The 26,375-nt window shown below is 42.5% G+C and overlaps 2 protein-coding genes across 5 annotated transcripts in view; one reads left to right on the top strand and one right to left on the bottom strand.

Annotated features, from left to right (window-relative positions):
* Positions 1-841: 841 nt before the first annotated feature.
* Positions 842-4,277, bottom strand: CHRAC1 (chromatin accessibility complex subunit 1). The gene is made up of 3 exons (XM_003205304.5): positions 4,087-4,277; positions 3,779-3,905; positions 842-1,902 (listed from the first exon to the last, which is right to left on the bottom strand). The coding sequence occupies exons 1-3, from the start codon at positions 4,258-4,260 to the stop codon at positions 1,757-1,759; spliced, it is 447 nt and encodes a 148-aa protein (XP_003205352.2). The 5' UTR covers positions 4,261-4,277; the 3' UTR covers positions 842-1,756.
* Positions 4,278-9,954: 5,677 nt separating this feature from the next.
* Positions 9,955-26,375, top strand: part of TRAPPC9 (trafficking protein particle complex subunit 9) — a 467,199-nt gene continuing 450,778 nt past the window's right edge. For 3 of the 4 annotated variants that reach the window (XM_085221734.1, XM_085221737.1, XM_085221736.1), the window contains exons 1-6: positions 9,955-10,047; positions 11,039-11,639; positions 19,160-19,305; positions 20,720-20,848; positions 23,859-23,885; positions 25,100-25,221. In XM_085221734.1, the coding sequence (XP_085077860.1) occupies positions 11,056-11,639; positions 19,160-19,305; positions 20,720-20,848; positions 23,859-23,885; positions 25,100-25,221 (1,008 nt within the window). In that variant the 5' untranslated portion in view covers positions 9,955-10,047; positions 11,039-11,055. The remainder of the gene's footprint in view (positions 10,048-11,038; positions 11,640-19,159; positions 19,306-20,719; positions 20,849-23,858; positions 23,886-25,099; positions 25,222-26,375) is intronic. The other variant, XM_085221735.1, reaches the window with a different exon arrangement.

Here is a 26,375-nt window from a genome sequence, read left to right as displayed (position 1 = left end):
CTGACCATGCTAAACCAGGCTCAGGATGGCAGCTTTGGGCAAGTGACTGATATCTTCCTTCAGAACCCCTGCACAGCACCATGACTGGTTCATGAGAGAGGCATGCTGGATAACTGGGCCGGCTCCAAAGAACTGGTGATGGAAAATGCTGCTCTAAAACTACACTGAACAGTAAATATAAGCACATTTGCCCTAAAGCTCATCAGTCCTGCTGTCTTTCCCTCAAAATACGTGTGTTCAGTACAGTGACATCTTTGCTGGGGGCTGTTTTGGATTTCTGATTCTTAGGTCGTGACCCACCAACTGTGGATCAGGTAGTACAGCAGTGACTTAACCAAGAGGTGTCTGCTCCACAATTAGGCTGTTCTGTGATTTTTCAACACAACCACTGTGGTGGTGGACAGCAGTTTTTGAGTCCACCTCTGTTTTACCTTGCTGCCCCATACCCTGTTTATGCTATAGGTTTACCATACAACTTTCTTCTAGGGTGAAAGAAGCTTCTTCTGTTCCCCCAAAGCTGGCAAGTGTTAGCTACACCAAGTGCTGAGAAAAACACTGTTCATAATTTACATATCTTACTGCAGGCAACATCTCCCAACCCAAACACACTGTGCTCAACTGTCAGTTTCCCACACCTCTCCATACACTTTTAATAATTAAAAAAAAACAAAAAAACTTCAACCCTTTCAACAACAGCACAGTTCTGCATACCCACCTGGGAATCTCTCAAGAGGTAAAACATCACATAGCACTCACTGCAGCCTTCCTGACGCAATACAGTTTTGTTCTACGGTAAACTGAAGCTGGAAAAAAAAAACTGCAGGAAGTTTCTGCACCTCTGTCACTTTTTCCTAAAAATATTTATTGTAAAAAGTCGCATATAAAGTTGTACACAGGACAGTTATTTTTATAGTAAAAAAAAAAAAAAAACAACAGAAAATTCAGCTATGCAGCTCTGTCACTCAAGTGGTAAAGGGTTGCTCACTCTCAACAATCCACATTTAACAGACTTCAATCAACTCATGTTTTGTTAGAGCACCACGGACAAACCGCAGGCGTAAAGAACTGACTACAGAGAAAAGCTCTCGTACGTATTTACGTTATTATCTATCACATCTACTTCTTATCACCACGGCTGCTGAAACACATTTGCTGTTGGAATGGCTCTCGTCTCTACTCAGTTTCTGTGCAGATGTGCCAGTTTAGGCTCCATTACAGCAAGAGCTTTATTATTTTTTCTTTTTAAAGCTAAATCAAAACCAAAACACAACACTTATTAAAATTGGGCTTGGTCCACTGCTAATGCCCTGCCACTGTTCCAGAAAGCTGTGGAAGGGTTGGATCACTCACTGGCTCCCCAAGCAGAAGAGGAGTAGCAGATCCTGTGTAAAAACCCTCCCCTCACCTGAGAAACACAAAATAGGGAAGAGCTCCCTTATAAAGAGTAAAAGAGCTTTTGGACTGAGAGCTGCCTGTAAGGAATTGTACGTTTGGAAAACGATTGTCTGAAGAAGTCATTTTCGATCATCTGAGCAAGTTCTGCTGTCACATTTACATTAGTGCTTCTCTTGCCACCATGTTTCTGAGGGAAGAATTCCATTCTTCAGGAAGTACACAGTTCAATTTTTAAACTTCTTAGAGCAAAAGCAGATGGCTCAGTGTATAAATATATCCAGCATCTGGATTCTCAGTCACAAAAATAACATCCTTTATACAACAGAAAATGGATCAACTATGAAGTAGCTCTTCACTAGCCTTAAGATCCAACAGCTTCATCCACAGCTTCATCATCCTCCTCTTCATCATCATCCTCTTCATCACATTTCCCCAATTCTCCATCTCGCTTCTCTTTTTCAAGCATTTTTAGGTATTTGCTAGCCAGGATTTTCTTTGGCAAGATATCTGGAAGGGAGAATGGCTTCTTTTAGTCAGTGTAAGTACTTACATTACCTTTTCATAACGTTGCATTCATACAGAATCACGCAGGTTTTCTGTATGGAAGGGACTGAATACCACAAAACAAAACAAAACCAACTAACACAGTTAATAACCAGTTGAGTTAGCTTGACGTACAATGTATCGTAAGTGGAAATGGATAATTCCTTTTTTCTTTTTCTAATTACAAGTAACATTATTTGTTTGATGTTAAATGGAATGCTCAACTACCCAACAGCCTTTGACAGATTCAATAGGACAGCTGCCTTACTTGTGTCCTGTAGAAAGCTGATTTCTGTATTCAGGTAAGATTCAGGGCAGTAACAATGGCCCTGAGACAAGGCAAAACAAGGAGCCCTGAGAAAAACCAGGCTACAAATATCTCATTTTCCCCCTGTATCCTATGTCCATGCCTTTTCAGGGTGAAACGTTACCAATAAGTTCCAACTACAAGAGAAAAGCGTGCATGCACACGTGCGTACAGATGTAAATACGTACATTTAAAGGGAGAGGAACCATATGATGCATCCTTTTTAGGAAACAGGACTTACAGATTTAAATGCATGATTTTTGAATCATGTAATTTGTCACATCTTTTTTAGACCTTGTTTTACAGGCTGACAGCTTTTAAATGGGATCGCTGGCATGTCAGAAGTGCTTACGGCAATATGCTGAGCACTAATTACCCTGGTATAATTTTGCAACACCAGAGAAATCCCTGTCCACAAAGAAGTGTTTTCAGTAATGTAGCTTATAAGTTAGATTTGAATCACAGAATGGCTTGGGTTGGAAGAGACCTTAAAAGCCTATCTAATTCCAACCCTCTGCCATGGGTACCCATTGGGCCCCACCCAACCTGGCCTTGAACCCCTTCAGGGATGAGGCACCCACAGTTTCTCTGGGCAGCCCGTTCCAGTGCTTCATTGCCCTCTGAGTGAAAAAAAACATTTTTTTAGTTTAAAATCATTCCCCCTTGTTCTATCACTACAGACCATGTAAAAGGTCAGTCTCCCTCCTGCTTGTAAGCTCCCTTCAAGTACTGGAAGGCTACAATGAGGTCTCTCTGGAGCTCCAAACTAAACAAGCCCAACTCCCTCAACCCTTCTTGATAAGAGAGGTGCTCCAGCCCTTTGACATCTCTGTGGCCCTCCTCCGTACCTGCCCCAACAACTTCACATCTTTTTACATGGATATATAAGGGCGCCCAGAGATGACAGCAGAAGCAGGAGTAGAAGAGTAGCTAAAGCGTGGCAGATTGACATTCACTCAATGAACAAGACCTTCTGTGCTGTCACTTAAATATATGTGTGAATCCTGACGAGTTTGTTCCTTTTTATTTACGTGGCCATGAGTTTTCCTAGGTGGTAATGAAGAAAAGCAACACAAGGATGTTAAATGAATCACAGAATGATCTGGGTTGGAGGGAACGTTTCAGATCACCTAGTTCCATCTACCCTGCTAGAGACAGGGACAGCTCCCACTAGACCAGGTTGCTCAAAGTCCCATCCAGCCTTCAATGCTTCCAAGGAGGGGGCATTCAAACCTCACTGGGTAACCTGTTCCAGTGTGTCACCACCATGAGCCTGGATTTAGAATACTGACTAAGAAGACATTAGTGTTCTGAATAAAGGGGAGCACTGCTGAACTTTTCAGGGCAACAGTTCAGCCTGATCATTCTCAACCCTGCCATTAAGCCTTTAGCTATATGGTTGAGGCTTTTTTTGTCTATACATAATAGGAGAATAATAACCAGCAGGAGAACAGTGCCCTGACAAAACAATTCAATGAAATCAAAACTCCATCTTCAAATTTACACACAGGATTACCGCTGCTCTGCAGATACCTGCAAGGAACTGAAAGGTTTCACACTCTTCTGCAGTGTGAGACAGGTCGCTGTACGTGAGGGCGTTCTTCTCCTTGCCTCTGCCGTGTTTGTAGGAGTACGACGCCAAATACTGAACGAAAAGCTCCTAAAAGGTAAAGCAAATAATACAGGTTCGGATATACAGGTGGCAGTTTAACCCCCAATTAAAGGCGCAGGTGCCACATTTAACAGCACGTATGCAAGGCGCTGGACGCGGTAGCGCCGAGCGAAGAGGCGCAACCGAGAGCCCGCCCGGCCCAGAGGGGAGGGAAGGCGGGAGACGCTACCGTGGCCTTAGCGGTGAGGAAAAGCGCGTCCTGGTTGATGCTGGACACCTCTGGCGAGCTCTTCATGATGACGCGGATGCGCGACAGCGGCAGTGACACCAGCCGGTTCTCTCCGCCGCTCAACCTGGTCGCCATTTTGCCCCCCCGCAGCGGCCCCGGCCTTTCACCCCTCATCCCGGCGAGAAATGGGCGGCCGTCGCAGCACGGCCATCTGGGAGCTGTAGTCCGCGGCCTCCAGAAAGCCCCCGCGCGCCGCCGGCGGGAGGAAGCGGCGGGACTACAACTCCCGTGAGGCCGCGCGCCGGCCGAGCGGCGGGAGGACTACGAGCCCCGTGGTGCACCGCGCTCGTCCGCTGCCCGCTCTCTGCTGCGGGGTGGCCGTTCCTCGCTCCGGGCCCCGATGCAACACAGGGCAGCCTCTCCGCGCCGGTCTCGTCCCAGGCACTGGTACTTGAGGGCTGGGAACTCGGTTTTTTTATGGCAAATAGGCTCTTCCTAAATATAATCCAAGTAGAGGCCGGCGGCTACAGAGTCATGAGTGTAATTACAGGTTGCTAAACGCCTCTTCAGCTCCTGCAGTGCAGTAGCTGTCTGGTATCCTGGCACTTGGAGGCGTGTTGGGTGTGGAAAGCATAAGTAAACTGTGAAGAAATGATGGCGGCGGTGACTTTATTAATGCGTTCCCCACATACGTAGCACCTACGCTCTGTGTTCGGCTGAAGGCAGTGCGGGGTTGGCCAGGTGGATGGGGAATGGCTGTGGGTTGGTGTGCCTGTGCCTGAGCAACGTCTCCCATAGTGCTCTGGAGAAGCCGCAGCCCATGGCATGGATGGGTGCACAACTTGCTGGGTAAAATGTGGCTGCATGGCTGGGCTCAGAGTGGTGGTGAATGGGGTTAAATCCGGCTGGCAACCGGTCACAAGTGGTGTTCCCCAGGGGTATGTGCTAGGGCCAGCCCTATTTAATAACCTTATTGATGACCTAGATGAGGGGACTGAGTGCATCCCCAGTAAGTCTGCAGATGACACCAAGTTAGGAGGAAGTGTCAATCTGCCTGAGGGTAGGAAGGTCCTTCAGAGGGATCAAAGAATCATAGAATGGCTTGGGTTGGAAGGGACCTCAAGGATCATCAATTCTCCAGCCCCTCTGTCACAGACAGGGACACCAACCTCCAGATCTGGTACTAGACCAGGCTGCCCAGGGCCCCATCCAACATGGTCTTGAACACCTCCAGGGATGGAGCATCCACAGCCTCTTTGGGCAGCCTGTTCCAGCACCTCACCACTCTCTCTGTGAAGAACTTCCCCCTGACATCTAATCTAAATCTTCCCTCCTTGAGCTTAAAACCATTCCCCCTTGTCCTATCACTATCTGCCCAAGTAAACAGTTGATTCCTTTTCTGTTTATAATCCTCTTTTAAATACTGGAAGGCTGCAATGAGTTCATCCCACAGGCTTCTTTCTCCAGGCTGAACAAGTCCAGTTCCCTCAGCCTATCTTCGTAGCGGAGGTGCTCCAGCCCTCTGAACATCTTTGTGGCTCTCCTCTGGACCCTCTCCAGCAACTCCCTGTCTTTCCCATATTGGGAGCCCCAGACCTGGACACAGTACTCCAGGTGGGACCTCACGAGGGCAGAGCAGAGAGGGACAATCACCTCCCTGTCCTTGCTGGCCACCTCTCTTCTGCTGGAGTCCAGGATACAATTGGCCTTCTAAGCTGCAAGAGCACACTGCTGAGTTATATTCAGTTTTTCATCCACCAGGACCCCCAAGTCCTTCTCTGCAAGGATGCAGATAGGCTGGATTGATAAGCTGAAGCCAGCGGTGTGAGCTGTAACAAGACTAAGTGCCTGGTCCTGCACACTGGTCACAACTACTCCATGCAGTGCTTCTCTTCTCACAGATAGCTAATGATAGGATGAATGATAATGGCTTTAAGTTGTGCTGGATAGGTTCAAGTTAGATATTAGGAGGAATTTCTTCTCTGACATCGGTCAAGCAATGGAACAGACTGCCCAGGACAGTGGTGAAGTCATTGTCCATGAGGGTGCTCAAGAAACATGGAGATGTGGCACTGAGGGCCGTGGTTAGTGATGTTAGGCATGGTTGTGAAGGGTTGACGGTTGGACTTACGAGGAAGTTTTTCACACAGAGGGTGGTGAGGCACTGGAACAGGTTGCCAAGGAGGTTGTGGATTCCCCATTCCTGGAGGCATTCAGGGCCAGGCTGGATGTGGCTCTGAGCAGCCTGGTCTGGTGGTTGGTAACCCTGCACATGATAGGGGGGTTGAAACTCAATGATCATTGTGGTCCCAGGCCATTCTATGAGTCTGTGATTCTATGACTTGATCTTAGTGATCTTTTCTGACCTTAATGATTCTATGAGTCTATGATTTGATTCCAGTACAGGAGGCGGTGTGTGCCTGTCTGTTAAGAGCTGCTGTGCTCCCACCAGGAGTCGTTTAGCACTCACTAATGGCTTTAATCAGGAACTTTGCTGTGCGCTTTACAAACAGTATGTTTTTCATTTATATTGGAGAAATCTACCAATACTGCTAATTTGATTGCTATTTAGCATTAGAAGGGAGAACGGAAGCTTTTGTAATAATGTGCAATAATAATCAGTTGGAATTCAGGGCAGAAAGGGATGTTCCTGGAACAGAAAATACAAGGAATTTGTTAACATGATATTACAAGCTGATACAGAATTTGCAAGTATATATGGATAAGGCTTTAATACAGAAGATATAGATTATTAAGGGAAGATGGCACCTTCAACTGTTGTCAGCATCTTAGTACAGGGATAGTACAGCAATATATGTTCATTGGCTTTGGGTCCAGCATTACTGTATTTGGAGACAACTTTTACAGTTAAGTAACAACAATCAAAACATCTTGAACTGCATAATTCGTTTGAGATTACAACACTGGTGAAATCACTTTGCAGATTATATCCAAACTGAAGTGTTACGTACAATGATGCTGTATATATAGCTATCAGGCTCGGTTTGTTTGATCCTTGTAGTCTTGTGACACCTTGTGGAAACAGTTGACATTACTGTGACAATGAGATACACACATGTAAGCAACTTCTCTTCAGAGTTTCTCCACCACTTGGAATTAACTCATCCGGGAGGATCTCAGGAGACTGAGTAGCTTAATGGCAATGTCAAAGCTCTACACTGTTGTGTTTACAGAGCCACAATCCAATTATCTCCTAGAGACAATAAAATATTAACTACTCCAAGTTACATTTAGCAATAACTATCTTATTTAATTGATATAAGCTGTCATCACTTTTTTTGTGTGTGTGTGTGTGTGTCTCATAAGGAAGAAGTGAAACAACAAAACACTGCTAGTGTTCTAGCTGAACTAGAACAGTAGAATATTTTGAGTTGGAAGGGACCCAAAAGGATATTGAATCCAACTATGTCAAAAAGTGTTTCCAAAACTCCCTCTGGCCAATGCTACTGGAAAGAGTCGTAACTAATGGCTGTATTAATGAGACCAAATCTTTAGTGTGCTTTTGTACCACTGATATCATAACCAGATGCAATATGGACATTTGCCACCCAATCAGTATTCATGTCAGTATTGGAGAAATGAATGTAACTATCATTTCTCTGTGAGAAATGCTTCTAGTGACATTCTTGGCAAAATCCTGTGAATGAAAAAGTGATTTTCTTTATTAAAAAATGTCCCCTTGTACATCCCTCATACCTAAATTTGGCCACTTTGAATGTACCTGTCTTGCCTTCCCAATTTGAAAATCTGTACTATCTCTAAATTCACATTGAATTTACTTATACCAGTTATAGGAAGACATCTAAGTGAAACTGCTTGTCCACAACCTTCAAATAACTGCTAATCCTACTGAAATTATTCTGTTGAGAAGTGCCAGTGTCTTTAAGTTATTTGCCTCTTTCTGTTCCAATAAGCATCTGCACTGGAAGATCACAGACAGCCGCTGAAAACCCTCCCATGCCCACGGATTTGGAAACTGAGGCTGGGGGCTTCTTTCACATGCCCTGTTTTGGCTGAGTAACAGAGGCGATAGGGGAGCCCTGCAAGAACAGTCCACAGAGTTTTCCTTTCTGAGGAATCCAGATAAAAAAAATCCAGATAAAACAAACAAACAAACAAACAAACAAACAAATAAATAAAATGTATTGTTTGATGATCTGTTTTGATAAATGGATAAATACTTGGGCCAAACTGCTCCATGGGGAATGGAGTGGCAGCAGGTTTGTCTTCTATGGGGAGAAATAGTAGCGTGTTGAACAAGCTGGTGGCAGCTACAAATGTGTGTCTGCTCTCCTTTGTGACTATGGATTAGGAACAAACTACCGAAGTGAGGAAAAGATTATAAGAGATGTTTATTCCTAATGTACAGTAAGATATATATCTATATATTTATATCTATATACACTAGGTGAAATTTACAGAAGCAGATGTAGTTGCTGAGTGTTGACTTCTGTCACTCCTTACAGCCGGTAGATCACTGGAGTGCAAATAAGCTTGTAGTATGTCCCTTGTGTTTTCATTTGCAATGCATCTGTAAAGCTAATAAATACCGTACATCATACATGAAGACATCCAGCTGACAGCTCCATTCCTCCTTCACTGACACTTGTGTCCCATCAGGGAGAAATATATCCGTATCAAGCTAATAAAATAACTGATCTCCTAAAAGGGGTTAAGAGCATTCATTTATCTACATTTGTATTTAATATTTGTGTGTTGGACGTAAGTCTGTGATTCAAGTGATCCTTCTCAGACTCTGTATCCTTCCCTAGCAATGCACTTACAACAAAGTAAGTATCCTTATAGAATCACAGAATTGCTCAGGTTGGAAAAGACCTTAAAGATCAACAAGTCCAATCACATCCTAACGATACTACCCTAACTCTAACAACCCTCCACTAAATCATGTCCCTGAGCACCACAACCAAATGGTTTTTAAATACATCCAGGGATGGTGACTCAATCACCTCCCTGGGGAGCCTATTCCAGTGCTTAACAACCCTTTCTGTAAAGAAGTTTTTCCTGATAACCAACCTAAACTTACCCTTCTTTATTTTGAGAGAAGTGAGGTGCTGGAACAGGCTGCCCAGAGAGGTTGTGGATGTCCCATCCCTAGAGGTGTCCAAGGCCAAATTGGATGGGGCCCTGGACAGCCTGGTCTAGTATGAAATGAGGAGGTTGGTGGTCCTGCATGTGGCACGGGGGTTGGTGCTTCATGATCCTTGAGGTCCCTTCCAACCCAGGCCATTCTGTGATTCTGTGGCACAACTTGAAGCCATTTCCCCTCGTCCTGTCACCAGTGAGAAGAGACCAGCCCCGCTCTCACTGTAAGCACCTTCCAGATACTGGCAGAGAGCAATAAGGTCTCCTCTCAGCCTCCTTTCCCCCAGACTAAGCAGCCCCGGTTCCTTCAGTCTCTCCTCGCAGGGCATATTCTCCAAGCCCTTCACAAGCCTTGTTGCCCTTCTTTGGACCTGCTCCAGCACCTCCATGTCCTTTCTATACCAAGGTGCCCAAAACTAATTGTGAGCTTTGAGGGATCTCACTATTAATTATCAGTTCAAAGCTCTTAATTTTTATATCCCTGGAAGAATGTTTCTGTAGAAACTAATTTTAAAATTGTATGCTTTAGGAAATTTGAAGACTTATACTTTCTAAATGAACAAGTAATGCAAGTCATTTTCTCCAGTCTTTTTCTTGCAGATTCTGTCCTACTCCCACTAACTGTCTGTCAATAAATGAGACTGCAATCTTCTGCATAATAGTCAATTCAGTAACTTAGACCCTCTCATAATTTAGTACCAGCACAAGAGGCGCAAAGCGCGGCACCGCTCCCGCCCCGCGCATGCGCCGCCCCGCGGGCGCCCATTGCCGTCAGTTCCGCCGCCGCCCGCCCCGCGCGTCCGGCAGCAGCAGGAGGGGGCGGTTCCTGTCCCGGCTGTGAGTGCGCCCCTCCACTCCCCTTAGCGCGGGACCCTGAGGCGGCCGCGCCTCTCTCCTCTGCCCCCTCTCCAACCCCTGGGACACTCTCCTTCACCTCACTGTGCCCCTCAGCTCCCTTTCCTTACGGGGTGCGGGGTGCGGGGTGGGAAGCGGCGGATAGCCCAGCAAAACGCCTTCTTTCTGATATTAGAAAGGGTTCGAGCCTCTTCCCTTGTTCGTGTGGTGCCAGCTGAAAGCTGTGCTGTTTGTTCCTGGTGGTGGGTGCAGCTCTGTAGCCGGCAGATGCCCGTGGTTGGGAGGCACGGAGCAATACAGGGCTCGGTCACAGCCACAGAAATGCAGTTTGGGATAACTCAGGGGGGGGAAGGAATCCCAGATGCTGAAATCCAAACTATTTTTATGGTCCTTCTGCTGAGCTTTGAGGAAATAACCACTTTATTCTCAGTAATGAATACTTTGGACCTGATTTTCCTGATCCTTAGGAAAGCATGGATGTGTGAGGTTTGGCTGTTCTCGTTGTTTGGTAGTCCACATCCCACCACACACAGGGCTGTATACCTCCTCGAGATGTGTCCTGGAGGCTGACTGCAGAGCCTGAGGCTCAAGGAAGTCTATGCTGAGGAGTTCAGCATTTCCTCCATGGCCCCATGAGCAGAGTGTTGTCCCATGTGCTGCATTGGCTTTTGTCTTGCATCTGTGTGAAATGATCTGGCTGAAAAAAAAAAAAGCAAAAGCACAGGTGTTTTTTGGCGGTGATTTAAAGCAGCACATAATATACAGTGCTTGTGATGGGGCTGGATAGAGCTCTGAGCACCCTGATGTAGCTGTAGATGCCCTTTTTCGTTGCAGGGGAGTTGGATGAGATGACCTTTAAGGGTCCCCTTCCAGTTTTCAAACAATTATATGATCTTTGTGATAAAGCCCTGCCATTATTCAATGGCTGTGTTTGCTTCTGTGTGTTAAATAATACACATTTATCTCTTGCTAGCCTGCAGCTGGTGCAAAATGAGTGTTCCTGACTACATGCAGTGTGCTGAGGATCATCAGACTCTCCTGGTTGTGGTCCAGCCCATTGGCATTGTACCAGAAGAGAGCTTTTTTAGGATCTACAAGCGGATTTCAGCTGTGAATCAAGTCAATGTGCGCGACTCCCAGCGTGTGCTGTACATCCGCTACAGGCACCATTATCCTCCCGAGAACAACGAATGGGGGGATTTTCAGACACACCGCAAAGTTGTGGGGCTGATAACTATCACAGACTGTTCTTCTGCCAAGGACTGGCCTCAGACGTTTGAGAAGTTCCATCTTCAGAAGGAAATGTATGGCGCTACGCTCTATGATTCCCGGCTGTTTGTCTTCGGACTTCAAGGAGAGATTGCAGAGCAGCCCCGCACAGATGTGGCGTTTTACCCCAGTTATGATGAATGTGAAACCGTGGAGAAGAGAATAGAAGATTTCATCGAATCCCTCTTCATTGTGTTGGAGTCTAAGCGGCTTGACAGAGCCACTGATAAGTCTGGAGACAAGATCCCGCTGCTCTGCGTTCCTTTTGAGAAGAAGGATTTTGTAGGGCTGGACACAGACAGTAGGTAAGCAGCTAGAACAAGCCTGCTAGAAAAGACAAAGTGCTGCAGTAAATGTTGTGCTCGTATCTTCTTGTATGAATCTGCTGCTGTTTTATGGAATTTAATTTTTGTGGTCTGACTTCATTTGATGTTTTTAGTATGTACATGCATTTAATAATTTATGAGGCTAAGTAGTAGGAAGATGTCACTGAGATGAGAGTTTCTGAGGAAGGATTCAAAGGGTTTGTAGATATACAGTGTAATTAAGAGCATTCAGCTTACATCAATTAAAGTAATTTTATATCCTTTTATCTTGGTTTCTTAAGTTCAACGTCTTTTCCTTGTCTTTCATTTTTATTTTGTTATTTGATAGTTTTGACTAATCACGTTTGGCAATCATTCTTCTCACAGTTGTAGGAAGAACTTTGGTTTTGCCCGTGTTATAGTTTTTTTTTTTTCCTCCTTCCATCACATCTTTCCTTAATCATGTGCTCACTCAACTTTCAGATCTATGTTACATAGTTCTGGTGTTAGGAATTAATATTTGTGGCCTTTTGCCTGTAGGTAGGTGCAAAGTTTGTTTGGCTCCATTACTTGAAGTCAGATCCAAAGGATGGAATCAACCATCTTTGTTCCTTTGGTCTCAGAGAAGAGAGAAGACTGCAAATCCTATCAGGATGCATAATGTGCATGAAAATAATACCTTTCACATGATGAAGGGCCAGCAGCACCCTTCTCTGCTCCAGGGCCTCTGTTGTCCCCTACATTAGCTACTCTATGGGTCTTCTGATTAGTTAGAATCATAGAATGGTTTGGGTTGGAAGGGACCTTTAGGATCATCTAGTTCCAACCCCCCTGCTATAGGCAGGGACACCTCCTTCTAGACCAGGTTGCTCAAAGCCCCATCCTGCCTGGCTTTGAATGCTTCCAGAGAGGTGGCAGTCACTACCTCTCTGGGCAGCCAGTTCCAGTGTCTCACCTTCATAGTAAAGAATTTCCTCCTAATATGCAGTACCCAACTTTCATTGGTAGTGTTAGTTGTTGTTATTGTTTTTTGTAGTCTCTGTAGGCAGCAACATTTGGTAGACTAGGTGATCCCTTTTAGAATCTTGGCTTTTATTAGGACGCTTTTTGAGTGAACATGATAACTTAATCACCAAGATTTTGTGTTCCAGTTTGCCAAAAGTCTTTGCTAGAGTCTCAGAATTTGTTGTGTCGTTTGATTATATCTTTGAAATAGTTTTTCATTAAGTCTGAATCAGTGGATATACTTTAATAAGTGCTTCACGTACTTCACTGTTAAGCAAAAGTAAATATTCTCAACTTTTTTTTTGGTTTGAAAGAGTATTTTTTAAGCTTTTATTTTACTGTGGAGTTGCTGCGTCTGTTTTAAGAGCTGAAAAAGAGTTGTCCTTCACTGAGAGAGAAGTAAATATGTGTAGTAAACGTGAGCTTCTCTGTGCAGGCACCTTTCACACAGCACAATGTATTCTGGCTTCTGTGTTCTACCTAGCGGAAATTCAGGCCTGTGAAGTGGGTTGAACTATGGTGGGTTTATTAAACCAAATTAAACCTTCCAGCCAAAGTCTTTAGATGTGAAATGCTAGGATATTTATTATTTTATTTCTTGGCTTGAAATGAAGTGTTGTATCACATTCTGTTTAGCAGCAACAGGTTCCCTAATTAAAGGGGATGTACTGCATTAAGTGGAAATACTGAGACGCAGGGTTAAAGAGGACCTTCTTCAGTCCAGGTTGTGTCTTTGCAAGATGCTACATTGTGTAAGTCTGTCCAGTGAGGAATGAAGGTTGTCTAAATGTGTGGGCTGCATGTGGAAATAATAGGCAAGCAAATGAAACATCTTCTTTTGGGAAGGCAGTTATGTATATTGAGAGAAAACATGTTAAGAAGTTACATATGTATGATCACATGAAGACTAATTAAAACTACCCAATCTCTTAAAATAGGCTTTTCTTCTGCAATTTACTGTGAACTATAAAGGTTAATATTTATGGTCCAAACTCGCTAGATAGAATCGATGTTCAGTTGGTAAGACTAACATTAATACCAAGCATTAGTATTTGCCACTCAATTTCATAATCAATGTAACATGATCAGTGTCTTTTAGATGCAGTTCATACATCAGGAACGTGTTTTTTACATCAGTTTCTGTTCTAGGATCTTTCTTTTTTAATGCTGATAAGGGATCCCTTTAATGCTGCTGAGTGGTGAGAAGGTAGGGCTGTGTTACTGGATGTCTGCTTCTCTATTCTGTGTAGATGGGATTTGTTTACTGACTTCTCAGACTTTGTGATATCTCAGGATGTGTATGTGGCTGTTTATTTTATTTCTGTTCTGTCTTTCTAATTTTTGTTTTGTTCCTTTCTTTTCCTCCTTCTCTCATACTGCCCTGTGAGTTTGTTGTTGGGTCTAAAAAGGTAGGCTGTGACTGCGTACATTTCAAAGTAGTTAGCTTTCTTCCATACACTGCCTCTCCACTCTGCCTTCATTGCATAGTTTAGTGTCGCTTTTTCTCTTTGTTTTTCAGTACACACACAAACAATTGCTGCCTGGAGCCTTACGGCTGTCGTTGACCCTTTTTGGCGCATTTGGCAATTATATTTGATAGCAGTGCTGATTTTGTTTTGTAGGGCACACATAGTGCGCTTAGGCGGCTGCTAGCCTCTGGAATTTGCTTTGTCTTTTAAACTCCAAAACCATGAAGCTGTTGCTGCCTGTGTTTGGTTTCCAAATTCAGACCTTCTGGCAGTTGATGAAATGCTGCTGTATTTGAAGTCAGATTAATGTTATGATTGGTGATGTCTGTAGTTCTGCATGCTAATTGGAATTGGCGAGGTTGGATGGAAGTTTTTGTTGAAGCATTCTGCATGAATTTTGCAAATTCATTTTGCATGTTTCTTGTTTTTAAATTTAGCCATTGTGAAATATTCAGGATTCAGAAAATCCTTCAAACTCATTGCTGGATGGTTTGTAGTGAAAATAAATTCTGTCTTGAAATGTAATACTGTTAGTCTAGTTTTTGTATAAAAATTATTCTGGCATCCTAGAATGGGGATGAAGGGGGAAAACATACATCCTATATAGCAAATGCAGTAGAATTGGAAATGAGTAGTGCTGTTCTGGCTCCCAGGTCAGGTTAATCGTCCTCTGCTTTCAGGCAGAAATTGTGGGTACTGCTGGTGATGATCACTGTTATTTTCAAGAACGAAGTGCATGTTAAGTATCAAATGAACACAAACAAACTACTTCAGAGAATAAGACTGAAAACTCCTTTTGTAGTCAGCTGTATTTACAGGTGCTGGAGGTGGGTTTGGATTGCTGCACTTGGGTTGGGGCAGTCCCAGGTATTTATACAAACTGGGGAAAGATTTCCTTGAGAGCAGCCCCACAGAGAAGGACTTGGGGGTCCTGGTAGATGAGAAGCTGGACATGAGCCATCAATGTGCGCTTACAGCCTGGAAGGCCAACTGTGTTCTGGGCTGCATTAAAAAAGGGGTGGCCAGCAGGGACAGGGAGGTGATTGTCCCCCTCTACTCAGCTTGTGAGGCCCCATCTGCAGTACTGTATCCAGGCCTCGGGGCCTCAGTACAGGAAGGACGTGGAGCTCTTGGAGTGGGTCCAGAGGAGGACACTAAGATGATCAGAGGATTGGAGCATCTCTCCTGTGAGGAAAGGTTGAGGGAACTGGGCTTGTTTAGCTTGGAAAAGAGAAGGCTTGGGGGAGACCTCATTGAGGCTTTCCAGTACTGTGTGGTCCTATATCAAAGGGCATGACTTTCTTGGAGGATAGTTCAGTAAAGGCATTTTATGGTGTCGTTGTGTGAGACACGGGAGTGGCTTTGCTAAGACTTTGTCTTAAATGATCTTCAGGACAAAAGAGAAACAGCTCTGATCAGTGGGGGTATGGTGAGGAGCTGATGGACAGAAAATAGCCATTACTGTGTGTAACTTCCTGTCATCAAACAGAGCTAAGCTGTAAAGAGCCAAAATAATTAACCGATGATTTAATCAAAATGAAAACTAGAGAGAGAAGATATCTATACGCTGCTTGCTTTCAGCTTTGTGGCCTGATCCTTCATGTAAAGCCGTGAAGCAGAGCCAGCTGAATGTTACAATTTTGGAATTTCATGCTGAGATAAATATGCCTGTATATTTTTTCCCATTAAATTTGCAACCCATATGGATTGAAGAAACTCCATTGCTTCATCATGCCTTTAATCATAGAATCATAGAATGGCTTGGGTTGAAAAGGACCACAATGACTATCTAGTTTCAACCCCCCTGCTATGTGCAGGGTCACCAACCATCAGACCAGGCTGCTCAGAGCCACATCCAGCCTTGAATGCCTCCAGGAACAGGGCATCCACAAACTCCTTGGGCAACCTGTTCCAGTGTGTCACCACCCTCTGTGTGAAAAACTTCCTCCTAGTGTCTGACCTGTATCTCCCCTATCTCAGTTTAAAACCATTCCCCCTTGTCCCATCACTATCCATCCTCATAAACAGCAGTTCCCCCTCCTGATGATATGTGCCCTTCAAATATTGGAAGGCAACAATGAGGTCACCCCGGAGCCTTCTCTCCTCCAAGCTAAACAAGCCCAGTTCCCTCAACCTTTCCTCAGAGGAGAGGTGTTCCAGCCCTCTGGTCATCTTAATCCTGGCCACCTGATGTTGTAGACATGAGATTTTTTCTGAAGCAAGCATCACAAATACCAAATGAATTGAGTTTTTCTGTCTGCGAAGAGTGGGTTTAGCTTTATTGAAATCTTCCTCTTTTATATTTTTTGGACACGCTTGCACTAACTGATAAATAGTGTCCTTGTGTGACATCATGAGAGCTAAATTAAGACAGTTTCTACATATCTACAATGCAGACTTCCTCTATAATTCACAAGAAGTTGTTTTCCAGGAGGATAATGAATGATTGAAGGGACCATAAGAAGTAAATCCTTTCTTGGCATAATATTTAAGAGCTTAAATGTACGTTGAGTGAATTTGGTCTTTGAATAACTAGAGGTAAATTTTTTCCTCATCAGGAATAAATTGATCTTTTTGTTTATAAACAAAATAATTGCTAGAATAAGCAATGTTTGTTGATGTCCAAGTTATACTGTAATGCATGGATGAAGTTTTGGCAAAATGAGGTATTGGTTAGGGAGAGCTGCTGGTGGGGCAGTGTTGTAGAAATGGTTTGGGTGTTAAATTCTGGATCAGCTGCCTGGCACTGTCCCTTTTGCTTTTGTTGTATGACTCGTATTTATAAGTTTAACATATTATCTGGAAAATCTGGAGGAAGAAGCTTTAAAACCACGGTTTTGAGAGAATAAGAAATATAGTTTGTCCATAAATCTACAGATTACTTGAAAATGTAGGGTGAAAAACATTGAGGTGTTCATATTTGAAAGGAATTAGGATGGAACTATTTTCTTCCCAGTTCTGGGAGGGAAATTGAGAAAAGCACCACCTCAGGTCCCCTTTAATTACATAATCATGACAGTTCCCCATATATTCAAGTCTTATTTCGGGGTATAAAAGTTCAGTATCTCATAAAATTCATGTTACCTGTTTTTTGAATTGCTGAACTGGATAAAAGTATAGCCAGAGCTGATACGAGTTAAAAGCACAAAACCATGACAGTCAGTCTGATGTGGTCCTTTGTGTTTTTGGAAGCCCAAGTTATCCAGGTTGTTTGGAGAGACTTCTGTCATATAAGAAAGAGCAACATCTACTGCAATTCCTTCAATGAAATCTTCGTTCTCACATGGCTTCCTTGTCTTTCAGTCTACTGTCTAAACATAAAAAGACTTCTTTTCCTTGATGTGCATTTCGGAACGTGAAATTATAAGTTGTATGTATGCGTGTATTTTTATATTCATAGACTTGGAAGACATTATTAAATCGTAAGGATACCCTATTGGAGAGATGTAGATAAACAAGTACAGTAACTGGGCTGAAGTTTAATTCTAAGCAATGTAAGGTATCATAGAATCACAGAATGGCCAGGGTTGGAAGGGACCGCAAGGATCATGAAGCTCCAACCCCCTGCCACATGCAGGGCCACCAACCTCCACATTTAATACTAGACCAGGCTGCCCAGGGCCCCATCCAGCCTGGCCTTGAACACTTCCAAGGATGGGGCATCCACAACCTCTCTAGAGCAGGTAGAGCAAGGATAGTCTTGCTAGGTAATACGCCTGCTGAAGGGGAGACCTGAAGGATTGCTGATAGATTCAAGAAAGAGTAGCATTGCTCTGAATGTACTGCTCTCCCAGTACAAGAAAGACAGGGAGCAGTTAGAGAGGGTCCAGAGGAGAGCCACGAAGGTGATCAGGGGATTGGAGCACCTCCCCTACAAAGGCAGGCTGAGGGAGCTGGGCTTCTGACCTCATTGCAGCCTTTTAATACCTAAAGGGAGTCTACAAACAGGAGGGGAATCAACTCTTTGAAAGGGTAGATAACTGCAGGATAAGGGGAAACGGTTTTAAGTTGAAGGAGGGAAGATTTAGGTTGGATGTCAGGGGGAAGTTCTTTACAGAGAGAGTGGTGAGGTGCTGGAACAGGCTGCCCAGAGAGGTTGTGGACGCCCCATCCCTGGAGGTGTTCAGGGCCAGGTTGGATGGGGCCCTGGGCAGCCTGGTCTAGTATTAATTAAATGGGGAGGTTGGTGGCCCTGCATGTGGCAGGGGGTTGGAACTTCATGATCCTTGAGGTCCCTTCCAACCCTGGCCATTCTGTGATTCTATGAATGATGAGTGATCTCTCCTGTCTTAAATCATGAGATGCTTTGGGAGCACAGTATGTCCCACATCGCATCTGTTACATTTGTTTAGCTGTAATTTATTAAATAATAATAATAAAGTAGTGATGTTTGTGCCTTTGTTGCATTGATTTATGACCCGATTGCCTCTCTAGTTCTACAAAGCCTAAAACTATTTTCAGTAAGGCTGCATTGGTGTTGTGTAGTAATTTTGTTTGGGAAAGGAAGGAAATGGTATTGCTGATGCTGGGTCAGATTTTATTTGAACAAATGAAAAAGGAGTGGCAGGTAAAACCCTGTCAGTCCTTACTTGAAGTGGGCAGTGGTTATACTGAGCCTGTTAAAAGTGGAATAGGATGGAAATGAAAAGGAACTTTCTAGGAGATCTGATCATTTTGCTAATGGTGGCTGTAACACGTTCTTTGTTCATGAAGCATAGCAGTTCTAAAAAGGTGATGTTTCTTTAATGTAGGAGAGGCTGTTCAAGCGTTCTGAAGGGCGATCATTTATATCCAACTACATGTGTATAAATGCTATACAGCCAGAATATGCAACGCATTTTTCTTTTCAGCATCTCCTCCGAATGCTGGTTCTTTTACTTTTGCATATTGTGTTGCTTAGAATTCACACTGGATGCTTGCTCAGAGAAGCAGAATACAGTAATATCAATCTATTATTAAAGAGGAAAGAAAATTGACTTTAAGTGTTCATTACCTTACATAGTTGTTGCTTGGAAATAACTTCATATTGCATCCTTTATTTTGCAGACACTATAAGAAACGCTGTCAGGGCCGGATGCGGAAGCACGTTGGTGACCTGTGTTTGCAGGCTGGGATGTTACAGGATTCCCTGGTGCACTATCACATGGCTGTGGAACTTCTGCGCTCTGTAAACGACTTCCTGTGGCTTGGAGGTGTGTTTAATTGATTAAATCACTTTTTAGGAAAATGTTTCTTTTTTTCAGCGAAGTATACAGATGGTTTCAAAATCTTTCCTGCAGGTATCTATGTTCAACTGTTAGATTTTTTTTTTGCCTTTACATCTACGAAAGCCACATATGTTTAACTTAACATCTTCCTTCTATTTTTAGCTTTACTGTTGCAGCCTTTCAGTACCTAAAGGGAGCCTACAAACAGGGGGGAGTCAGCGCTTTGAAAGAGTAGATAACAGCAGAACAAGGAGAAATGGTTTTAAGTTGAAGGAGGGAAGACTTAGGTTGGATATCAGGGGGAAGTTCTTCACAGAGAGAGTGGTGAGGTGCTGGAACAGGCTGCCCAGAGAGGCTGTGGATGCCTCATCCCTGGAGGTGTTCAAGGCCAGGTTGGATGGGGCCCTGGGCAGCCTGGTCTAGTATTAAATGGGGAGGTTGGTGGCCCTGCATGTAGCAGGGGGGTGGAGCTTCATGATCCTTGAGGTCCCTTCCAACCCTGGCCATTCTGTGAAAGTCCGTTTGGCTTCTTAAGTGCTTTTGTTAAAGAATATTGTTCCCAGTACTGATTCCAGAAGGAGGACACCATTGGTAACTGGTGACTATTTGGACTTTGCACTGCTGGTCAGTCCTTTGAACCTAGCATTTTCTACCTGCTTTATAGTCCACCTATCCAAATCAGTCTTATTGTTTTGGCTGTGAAGATTGCTTTGTCTCAAGATATTGTAAATGTTCGGGTATACAACATCTACTTCCTTTCCTGTGCCCACTGAGCCAATCGTCTCATCATAGGAGGCAGAGAGATTGCTGAGATCTTACTAATCCTTGACAAATGGTTGATCGCTGTTCCAAGTCACCATCTTGTTCTTCATGTGCTTGGAAATGGCTTCCAGAAGGATTTTTTTATAGCCTTGCTAGAAAGCTGAGTCCATTGGGCTTCCTAATTGCTTTGTAGACCCCTGCTACCTTCTTCCTGGTGCTGGGTGTGATGTTTCCCTTTGCCCAGTTAATCTAAAGCTCAGCCTTTTCAGGGTGTAAGAAAGTGGTCTCATAATGACATTGGCCAGCTGCCTGCATCCTCAGGAGCATCCTAACTGGTTTTGTGAATTTGTGTCTAATTGGATTAAGTACTTTGGATGCTTTTACTCCACTGCTGTGGATAGCACTTGTTCCTACAGGTGATGCTAATAGTCATGGGGACTTGAGGAGCCTGAGGGTAAATGTTACCAATGAGAACAGAGATAAAAAAGACATTGGCTATCTCAGCCTTTTCCACTGCCAACGTCTCCAACTGAAGCATACCTCATATTCATGTAAATAGATGCTTCTACATGATATTTCACTTCTTGAAAGTATCTTTACTAATCTGCAGGTTTTTTTTTTTTTTTTTTTTTTTTAGCTGCTCTTGAGGGGTTATGTTCAGCTTCAGTCATCTATCATTACCCTGGTGGGACTGGAGGTAAAGTTGGATCTCGTAGAGCACAAGGGGGCTCTCTTTCTGCTGAGGCAGGCAACAGGCACAGACCAGGTAAGCAAGGAATTTGACTTTTATTCCAAGCACTGGGACTCAGAGCCCCATTCCAGTTGTTTGTACTCAGACCTCCACACACAGATACACGCTCTCCTTATCTATCCATCTTTTCCATATTTGTTCCTCCCTAATCTGCCTTCATTCCTCCTTTTCCCTGCTGTTGGTTAATCTCCTGTGTATCCCATAAGAAAGTCTTGCACAATCCCAGAGTGCTCTTCCCCTGCATCCTAGAATCCATAAGATGGTAGACAGTAACATCCCTCAGTCTGTTAAGGTGATTTGGAGAGCAGCCTGTGAAACCCATCGAGAGAGTTAACACTCCTGGACTGCTCTGCCTACTCTGATTAAACTACTGGGCTCAACTCTCATTGTTTCTCAATGCTCTATTGTGATTGTCCAGATGAGCTTCTAATTGCATAACCTAACACTTGCTACATGGTATTGAGGCTTCTGAAAGCTTCTGTGGCTTCCTGGAGAAGATGGCTACGATAATAAAAGAAAAAAATGTATTAATTATTGTGAAAGCTGTGCATTCAGAATGTCTGAGCTATAAGTTCCTGAAGGCAGGTGAAACGTGATAATAAATAGCTTTGTTTTTACAGCTTGGTGGGAGAGAAGATGGTGAGACAGGCTTTGGTCTCACCCAGCAGAGCTGTTTGTATATCTTTTATATATTTGTATGTATTTACAGTCTTCCACAGTACTGAAACAAACAGACTCTGGGTTTAAGTGCTGATCTAAGTACCCGTGTGTGCTGTGCAGTCAGAATGAATTCCTTTTATACAGCATCTCCACCCATCTTCATTCATCTGTTATCTGTAGTACATACTGTATGTACTGACACCAGATGATGAGCTAGGTAATAAAAATTACTGTATTTAGAGAGAAAATGCCAACTTAAGAGATAATGTCTAGGGGTTAAAATCTGTCCACTTGGCCCCATAGTACATTTTATATTGCCCATCAGGATAAAACTTCACACAGTTCTTAATCTTTCTCCATCTTTCTTTAACAGTATGCATTGCAATCTGTTCATTTCTAACAGGTCCTCCTTGTTAACTTAAGAAGGTAACAAATCAGATGTGAAATTCTGAACTCTGTCTAGTCATACAGCATTTGTTCTTTCGTCTTTTCCCTTTACAATTCTCTATAAGTTTCTTTTCAATACTTTAAAATTTCTGAACCACACCCTTGTTTATAACCTACATTGTTAGAGGGACCAGGCTGGATGCAAAACGCATTTCCAAATTTTAGGCAGATCAAAAAATGATGTATGTGGAATAAGCATTCAACTTAGGCCTACTTGTAAGGACTATAGATGTGTTAATTATCTTTATTGCTTACTGATGTCCCTGGAATTGCACCTCTTCTTGTGCCTGTACTTCAGCCTTGCCAGCACAGGTTTTCTTGGCAGTTTCTTGTGTCCAGACTTGGTCAAGAGAAGTGTTTTTGTTGTGAATCTCATAGGACTTCAACAATTTGGCATTTTTCCATTTAAAAAAAAAAAAACAACTTTTGGCCTGGCTGCTCAAACAAACTGTTGTGTTTATCTGCTTTAAAACGTGTCAAAAACATCTCTGGAGGGAGAAGCGTTAATGTTGTCACCCCTTCTATAATACAGACTAAACCCTCAGGAGGGAGGTGTTAGTGGTTTTTTTCCCTACTAAGGAGAATTGAAATACTTTTAATACATACCTGGGAAGTGTTGTAGCCATCAGAATATTGTCTGGTTGGGGTTGATTCACCCTTCAGCTTTTTTGAAGCTCTTTTGATAGGAATAGTTTGTTCAGAAGAGAATGAATAGCATAAAGTTTGAAGTACTTGCCTGAGGAAGGGACAGAACCATGGAGTGTTGGCCATTAAGTTTCCTTGGGCATTATTTGAACCTGTGCACTGCAGTTCCCTGCTGGCCATGAAGAAGAAGCTTTGGCATTTTAAGGAAGCGTGACTTTACACATCGCATAAGATGACATCAAATTACTTAATCTTTAGCTTACTGGGGGTTTTGCTGTATTTTGTTAGCAGTACTGTGCTCTTATCACCTGACCTCCCTACTTCTCCAAGCAAAATTAGGAAACATGAGTGGAGTTTTGGAGTATCATCTGTCTCTAAGTCTCTACTTTGTTAGCTTGGAGATTAGGTAAATTAATTGAAGGGAGGTCCTGCCTTTCTCATAAAGCATTGTTTTAGGCTGCTTAACCCTCAGTCTTAACTTTATTGCTGAATCAAAGCTTAGGTTAGCAAGGAGTTACATGTCTGTTAATCCAGGTTTTGTGCACGTCTTGTCAAGTTTGAGAATAGTCTGGCTTGTTGGCTTTACTCCATTAAATTTGATGGTGTAAAATTAATGATAGTCATAGAATCACAGAATGGCCTGGGTTGAAAAGGACCACAATGATCATTGAGTTCCAACTCCCCTGCTATGTGCAGGGTCACCAATCACCAGACCAGGCTGCCCAGAGCCACATCCAGCCTGGCCTTGAATGCCTCCAGGGATGGGGCATCCACAACCTCCTTGGGCAACCTGTTCCAGTGCCTCACCACCCTCTGTGGTGGTAATCAGAGGGGGATGTACTGGATACAACTCTTCAAAAATGTTCTTCTAGAGTACAGTGTGGATTTAATGGAGGTTTAAGCACTGTAGGACCTGAAATCAGAATAGAAGTGGACTGTGACAAAAAATTGCCATCTAAAGCAAGACGTGAGAAAAGGAGGTTGGCTTTAAGGTGTGCAGTGAAAATGATTCAGTTTTTCTTGACCTGTTTTGGAGTTTATTGCAAGTTGATGGTATTTCTACATTTGTTTTTTTCTTTAAAAAAAAAAAAAAGATAATTACCATGTGGTGACTACTTGATATATAATAGGTAGTCCTTCAAAATAGCAGTGATGATTCTAATAGGCTTTATGATTTCATTCAAGCCTGCTGATCGTTATGAAACACTGTAAGAGCTTATTTTGTTGGCAATATTTAAGGCTGAAAAAGAATCATTTTTGTTCCTCCTTTTAGGGGCACAAGAAGTTCTCATTGATCCAGGTACATTATTTTCATGCATGTTTCCAAATTATTTTCTTGTTATTACTTGCATTTGTTTTGCATTTATGTAGTTACTGCCAATTGCCAAAACCAGTACAGATTCCTGATGCTTCAGGTTTTAGCTATAAATCTTAAATCATCATGAAGAAAGATTTTGCTGTTTGCTTCTGTAAAACACCTGAAAGTGTTCATCTATAGATGCCTGTGGTGTAATTCTTCTAATGTTGGCAGGCATAGGAGAAAGTGCTTTAGTGTTTGAGCATATCAAGTAACGTATATCTGAATATACAGGATGAATGGAAGGTGTCTTTGTGGTACTTTTCTCTGCAGTTATCCACCTGGAGAAATCAATTCCTTTATAAATTGAGGCATGTAATCCTGCAGATTAAGTCCCATGTAAAGAGATACAGAGTGTTTCTAAATCTTTGATGTATGTTTTCAATGTCATTAACTGCAATAAATTGGGTTATAGAAAGAAAACTTTCATACACTTCATAATACCCAGATTTCCTTGGCCTCTATTTCAGATTTTTATCCCCTGTAAATATAAAGACTCTCCGAGTCCTTTCTTTTTTCTTATATAAGAAGAGCAAATTCTTACTATTTTGCTTGAGCCCCAGGAAATTGTTTTTATTAATGTGGAAGGCTCAGATTTGGAGGCCTTTACCTATGCTGTAACACTGCATAGGTTGTCTAAGATTGGACATGGGGATGGATTTGTTTTAAATGATCGGAGGAGGTCACCTTCAGATAATTATGTTAGAAAAAAACTTGCACTTCTTTTTGGGTGTGCTTTAGAAATACAGTTAGTAATTAAAGCAAAGAAAAGCTCAGTGATTAAAATTTGCATAAACAGATGTGGCCCTAATCTAATTCTAGCAATCCAATATTTTACTTGTAGTCTGAATACTCAAGTAACTATAAAAGACTGAGGGTTTTTTCCCTTGTTTTGTTTTTGTTATGTGCTGTTTATTGATGTATGATTGATTTTTATTTAATTTTTCTTTTTTTTTTTTTTTTTTTTGCACTTTAACATGGTGTGGGAAAACAGTGAAACAGAGCCAGTATTTGCTAGGTAGGGCAGATGCTTTGTGTATGATCTGCTTAAACCTGCAGCATAGCCCAGTTTTTTGTTTTTTGTTTTCTTCTTTTTCTGAGATATTTAATACTTACACAAAGTCCTTCCGCTCATTTCTTATCCCGTTCTGTTCTAGGTGCACTGACTTCAAATGGGATAAATGCAGATACCAGTGCTGAGATAGGACGTGCCAAGAATTGCCTTAGTCCTGAAGACATCATCGATAAATATAAGGAAGCCATTTCTTACTATGGCAAGGTATTCCTGCTCAGCTCTGAAATGTCACTGAAAATCTTGTAAATAACAAAGTGCTGTGCTTATAGATTCAGAGGATCTTCTAAAACACATGCATTATAATTTTTAAAACACGATAATGGGAAACAAAAGGGAATAATTAATGCTGTTGCACTGAGTGCAGTTGGGACATCTGTGGCCTTTGGTCCTTTGTTTGGACCTGAAACAGCAACGTGATGAGGGAACTATTTACAGTGCCTACTTATACCTGGAGCTTTTCGATTCATTGTCTTAAATTTTTAAAGCACTCTTAAGAACAAGTACTACACATTTAGAAAGTTTGTTAATTACTACTTGCAACCTTTATTACATACATGAGCAGATTGATGCTTTCATGCACTGTGTGAGCTGGATGCTTGTTTGCTGTTCCTGCTGGAGAGATCTCTGGGGAATTCAGAGGTTTCTGAAGGGGTTGCTGAGGCTGGATATGGTTTTATAAGAGGGTTCAGGGAGGGTGGCTTTTAGTGCAGATGGAGAGATGGGGTCATGGAGGAAATGTGAAGAACAAACAAGAAATGAGAAGAAGAACAACTAGAAATGAGGATTTACAAGGATTAAATCATTTTCATCTCTATGGGAATTTTGTGTAGATTTTTATGCAGATGTTCAGAGTGTAAGATAGTAAGGTAGCTTTGTGTTTGCTTTGATAATATGGAGGAAAAATAATTTCTTGCTGTGACAAGAGTGGCTTAATATCCTTGTCAAAACTAAAGCTAAATTTTATTGTGTTACCATGCAGTTATTTATCCTTTAATCCCATTTTTTTCCCTTCCAATTATTCTTTGATATTTGAAAGTATCTTTAAATGAAGCCACGTGAACATGAGATGTCCATGCTTGTGCTGAAGGGAAATTATCTAAATGAAAGAATGTGATTTAATCTGTGATTTAATTTGTGCTTAGAAGCACTGGAGTGTGGCAGTTTTGGGGGTAGTTTCAGATAAATTTGAATCTGTCAATATAACAATAATTCTCAAGCATACATTAGGCTTTTCATGTTGTCATAAGGGTAAGTTGCTCATCTAAGAGACGATGTGATTTCTTCAGAAGGATAACTTGAGCAGGGTATACATATTTTGATTATAATAATATCCGTTATGCTCTTAGCAAGTAATAACT

Source organism: Meleagris gallopavo, chromosome 3, assembly GCF_905368555.1.
Source record: "Meleagris gallopavo chromosome 3, MGAL_WU_HG_1.1, whole genome shotgun sequence".
Lineage (NCBI taxonomy): Eukaryota > Metazoa > Chordata > Aves > Galliformes > Phasianidae > Meleagris > Meleagris gallopavo.
Note: the sequence above shows the minus strand (reverse complement) of the source record. Positions and strands in the feature narration are given on the sequence as shown.

Coding starts and splice junctions, on each gene's coding strand:
- CHRAC1 (XM_003205304.5), bottom strand. CDS start 4,260: ATGAGGGGTGAAAGGCCGGGGCCGCTGCGGGGGGGCAAAATGGCGACC. Junction 3,906..4,086: donor TCCTCACCGCTAAGGCCACG/GTAGCGTCTCCC, acceptor TTTACCTTTTAG/GAGCTTTTCGTTCAGTATTT. Junction 1,903..3,778: donor AACCTTTCAGTTCCTTGCAG/GTATCTGCAGAG, acceptor TCTCCCTTCCAG/ATATCTTGCCAAAGAAAATC.